General features: G+C 51.4%; 1 protein-coding gene across 4 annotated transcripts; it reads right to left on the minus strand.

The window, feature by feature from the left end:
- Positions 1 to 1,132: 1,132 nt before the first annotated feature.
- Positions 1,133 to 3,416, minus strand: LOC120704524 (thiosulfate sulfurtransferase 16, chloroplastic-like). 4 transcript variants are annotated; one of them, XM_039988952.1, is made up of 7 exons: positions 3,121 to 3,408; positions 2,929 to 3,033; positions 2,712 to 2,834; positions 2,190 to 2,263; positions 1,762 to 1,832; positions 1,616 to 1,669; positions 1,133 to 1,504 (listed from the first exon to the last, which is right to left on the minus strand). In XM_039988952.1, the coding sequence occupies exons 1-7, from the start codon at positions 3,168 to 3,170 to the stop codon at positions 1,430 to 1,432; spliced, it is 552 nt and encodes a 183-aa protein (XP_039844886.1). In that variant the 5' UTR covers positions 3,171 to 3,408; the 3' UTR covers positions 1,133 to 1,429. The 4 variants fall into 4 exon arrangements, with proteins under 4 accessions (XP_039844886.1, XP_039844888.1, XP_039844884.1 ...); XM_039988954.1 differs by having other exon boundaries at positions 2,712 to 2,831; positions 3,121 to 3,388; XM_039988950.1 differs by having other exon boundaries at positions 2,929 to 3,416.
- Between the last annotated feature and the right edge of the window lie 1,649 nt (positions 3,417 to 5,065).

Genomic DNA, 5,065 nt, shown 5'->3' on the forward strand with positions numbered 1-5,065 from the left:
TGTATTCCTCCAAACCCTAAAAGAGTGGGTAATATAGTAGATCTACATGGGCTTTTAGATGGGCCTAACACATAGGCCATATGAGCTGTACATATATACACAAAAAAGAAGCCTACCAGTTCTGGCCGTACTCGAATAACTGATTGAATGCACGTTGAAAACTAGAATTACAGGGTAGTTTTTTACTGGTAAATTTCTAATATCCCCAGATATGGATATTTATGTACAAAAGAGTCTGCTAAAAGATGACGGAAAAGGGAAAATGCAACATCCAAGGGAGTACATAATCCTTAATATGTTCTGACATATTTATTCAGTAGTATTATTTTACAGTCCTTGAATTAAGCAGCTTTTGACAGGATGTTGGACTTCAGGAATAAAATTGCAGGGACGGTCAAATCACTGGGTGAGAAGCAATATATCCATTATCCCTCCGCGAAGAAAATCCACCATCAATGTCGGTCGCGGGAGTCAAACTCTGAAAATGGTTGCATGGGGAAAATCAGCACAAATTACAGACATCCAGGAGGAGCCGGTTGTTGGGGGTAGAATACAGATAGATTATGGGGTGTTGAGTTTCATCAGTGCAGAAGCTACTTGGGGGAGTCTGCGTTGCCCATCAACATACGGCGACCGAGGGCCGCGAATCGCATCCCAGTGAGTTCCTCCATCCTGCGGTGAAGACGAGACACCAGCGCCGAGAGGCCGGCGGCAATCTTGCACCTGAGCGCTGGAAGGATTGTCCGCCGGGGACCGGAGGAAGTCGCGATGGCCGGCCCTCCCCCAGTCCGGCGGCGTCATGGACTTCCGGCATCTGCGGAGGGAGCAGAGATCGCACCTGCCACGCTTCCCCTCCTCCGGCTACACTAATCCCCTCTAGAGATTCGAAGAAGAAACCAACCGTTGAATCGATTCAACGAATGATGCCGTGGGGTGAATTCCTCTGGCAGTTTGAGCTCTTCGTTCCTAGGGAGAAATTTTGAAATGACTGGTGTGTGGTTCGTGGTCGCCGTGGGCGCAGAGATGTATTTGCAGACTGATAGATAAGGTGTGGCTGCAAAGCGACGTGAAAAGGGCATTTCTTTCTTTTCGTTCAAAAAAAAAGGGCATTTCTTCCGACTTATCGGGAACATATCAGGTGCAAAAGAGATGAATATGATGAACTTGTTTTAGTTCTGTGATTCTGCAACACAATACTGCTCAGGTATGGCCATTTACATTTATTCGAAATGCATCATCGAAATTCGAAAGGAGTACACAAACCCCAATCTGTTCTGCTACTATTCTGCTGCTTAGCAGGCTCCATTTATTCAGTGCTGTTATTTTGAAAGCCGAGAAGAACATTATGTACACTAGTACAATCCTTGAGCTTGGCCGCCTTGACATGATGTTGGGCTTCAGTAAGATATAAATTGCTGGCAAGCTCGGATCATTGGGTGATAGGCAATCCATTATCCCTCCAAGAAGAAAATCCACCAGCGATGCCGGTCACAGCAGTGAAACCCTGAAAATGGTTGCATGGGGGAAGGAAATCAGCACAAATCACAGAAATCCAAGACTTATTATCTATATTGGGGTTGCAATATAGATAGATGATGGTGGTGATCATGCTTACAGCAGAGCAGAGTTCAGTTGCTGCCATGAGAGACCTCTTGCCACTTTGGCATCCCTGAAATAAGATTTCAGAAATATACCGATAAAACAGCTGAAAAGGAACATGAAATTATTTATTTGACACCATGGTGCATTCAGTAGACGTACAACGATGATCTCATCATCCTTGCCGAAGATGCTCGATACTTGCTCAAGAAAGTGGGTGTTTTTGGTCATCCCTTGGATTGGAAAAACAGAAATTATCACATGTCAATGACAACTTAATCACAATGCAGACAGTTAACACTAGTCAGCTGAAACCGTCAGTGCGCTCATTGGTTCACCTTAGGAAAGAAATGATGAAAGGAATAGTCACACAGCAGAAAGGGCAACACGATCAGAGTGTTACATGCACTAAGTTACCAGTAGCAGTAAGAATTACACCGTGCCCATCTAGCTCTGAGAATGACTGCCGATAGGTCATGGAGACGGTTACTGTCAGAAAGGTCAACTAAAACAGGCCGCACAATGCAAGACAAAACAACGGGCCACTAGGACAGCGAGTGAGTTGGTGGGAGCTTGGTTGGTGTTGTTACCTGAGCCGGTCTTGTTCATGTAGGGGATATTTACAGCTCCTTCGGGATGCCCAGCGCTGAACTCGGCCTCGGTTCTGCACAAAGCGGCAAACCGACTCTGAATGTTCACTTTGAATCCAGAATGTTTGAAGGGAAGGGAATTATAAGAACAAGTGAACCGAGCTCTGAATTGCAGAAGCGAGAGAACCCCACGAAAGAGAGTAACTACTGAGCCGTGAGCTGCATCGCAAATTTCGCAAAGTCCGTTTGGACAGATGGATCTGGGTCGCAAAGGATACATCCAACGGTTGGAGCGCGGCCAACAGAGTTTTCAAATACACCCCCGCCCCCTTATTTGCATTAATCGCGATCCAAATATTTTCAGAAAACCCCCTGTTTCTATTTTGGCTGTTGATGTTGGTCCTCAACCTCCGTCTCTCTGCCGCGCCATGGCAACGGCCGGCCCCCTCGCCGTGGAAATCAAACGGACCGGTGGCCGGAAAGAGAAACAGAGAGTGCTCGCGTGGTTGTAGCGTAGCGTACCTGACGTCGAGGTACCGGTGGCCGGCCTGATGGAGCTCGTAGGCGACGCGCACCGGCACGGAGCGCGGCACCGCCGCCGCCGCCTCCGCCTCGGGGCGCAACGCCTCGTCGACACCGTACCTGCTGGGTCCATCGGAGGAGAAGAAGCTCGTAGGCTAAGGACATGTTGCAGGGCAGGAAGGGGAAGAACAACTACACAGCAGCGGTGGGTGGCAACCTGACGGCGACGGTGCGGAGCGAGCTCCTCCTGGCGCCCGCGGGCCTCGCCGTGGCAACGGACCGAGGATTAGGAGCTCGTGCGGCGGCGCCACTATGCCGGAGGCTGCGTACGGAATAATTGGGCATTGAGAGGCCGGCGCGCACGCTGGAGATGGATGGAATGGAATGGATGAAGCCGAGGTAGGAGCACCTGGTAATGGTATGGGCGAGGAGGGGCGCGGCCGGGAGGGAGGTCGCCATTGCTGCTAGCTCTATCTATGGATCGCCTGGCACAACCCAACTGGCTTCTCGATCGCTTAGCAGTATTAACTTGTGTGGACGGAGAGGTTTCTTTCTTCAACGTCGCCCTCTGCAACTCGAGGTGGTGCCGTGCCTTTTATATATCCCCGTTATATTAGGCTCTCTGCCTCTCTCTCGATCGAGCTAGCTAGCAGTAGCAGCTGAACCCTGTGCTGTGGTGTGCTGTTGGATGCCGGACGTACAGGTACAGCAGCAGAGTACACCCACACTAGCTAATTAGTAATTAATCTGGTGGCTGTTGGCGGTGTGATGTGATCGGCATGGGGATCCATGCATGTGAAGGATGATCGATCGGATGGATCATACTAGTATAATAGGAAGCTAGCTAGGGAAACTTGCACGTTTTTTCCTCCGATCCGCCGCTTTAGAATACCCGTAGAAGGTAGCGATAGCAGCTACAGTATCCCAAGCGAAATCATGTGTTTGTAGGTTGGAGATTTGGAAGGTTTCAGCTCAGCAGCTGCTAGTTACTCTTCCTTTCACCAAATTAATTGTATCGCCTGTGCTTCCTTCTAGCAGTAACACACACCAAATTATGCGGTGAAGTTTTGAATCGAATGAATTTCCATGTAAGTATTCGTTCGCCAGATGGTGAAGGATGATAGATGAGTTGCAGAGATGCATGCAGGGGATGGATACAGATGGAGCCAGCGGATGAGAACCGACCGACTGTCTGCATCGCGAGGGAAGTGGATAACGCGCGCTGTACCTGGACCTGGACTGGAAGGCAGCTGAGCTGCTGTGCTCGTGAAGCGACGCCAGCGAGCGGGCGAGAGAGAGAGAGAGAGAGAGAGAGAGAGAGAGGATTGATTGGCCTTGCCTTGTTTCTTCTTCCCTCTCCGTCCGGATAAGGCTGGACGGTGAACTGATGGGCAGCGCGGTGAGTTGAGTGGACAGTTGGGCTGCCTCTAGGGAATCAAGCATCATTCCTATTCGCTGGATTGTCTAATTCAGGGCAAATTTTTCCTAAAAATAAGAAATTAACATGCTCCATCGCTAATGTATCGACTTTTCTGAGGAATGTTGAGTACTCTATCCTGCTTGTGATAGGTGAATTGTCAATCGTGCGGTGTGATCGTGTGTTTGGTCTTTGGATTACAGGTACACGGGCGTCGAGTGTCGACGGGGAGCTGCCGTGGAGGTGCAGTGGCCGATGGACCGTGCGGTGGACGGCGGTGAAGGGCAGCCGGGACCGGAGCTCAGACCGGGCGGCAGCTGTGGCGTCCACTCCTGGATCGAGGGCGCAAGCGGCGACGGAAGGCGGTTTTCTTGGTTTGCGCAACAAAACCAAGGAGGCGGACGGCGGTTGAAGACGCCAAGTCGTGGAGGCACGGGCGTCGGTCTCGGGACTGACGGAGCTAACGGGCGTTGACGGCGTCTAGGGCCTCGCTGCTGGCGAGGAGGTGACGGGCGTCGGGCGTCGTCTAGGGCCATCAGAAGGCCGAGGCGGGAACGGCGTCTAGGGCCACGGCGTGGAGGCGGGAATCTTCCCGCGCGTGAGGTTTTAGCGGTTTTCTTAAAACCGGCCACCTACCCGGGTTTCGCGGACCCTGCAAAACCGGGGACTGGATCTTCATCAAGACGGCGGCATCGTGAAGAAGACTTCGTTCCGAAGAAAGAACCTCGGCCGTCAGAAGAGATCGTGTACAGGGGGTGTTGCAGTCCAACCGGTCTGACCGGTCCCTGGCACCAGTCTGACCGGTCTAACCAACCGGTCTGACCGGTCCAGCGTACCGGTCTGACCAACCGGTCTGACCGGTCCAGCGTACCGGTCTAACCGGTCCCGCGGGTATAAATACCCCTTCACTTGTGTTAGATTAATTGCGGCTTTTGTA

Source organism: Panicum virgatum, chromosome 4K (assembly GCF_016808335.1).
Source record: "Panicum virgatum strain AP13 chromosome 4K, P.virgatum_v5, whole genome shotgun sequence".
Taxonomy (NCBI): domain Eukaryota; kingdom Viridiplantae; phylum Streptophyta; class Magnoliopsida; order Poales; family Poaceae; genus Panicum; species Panicum virgatum.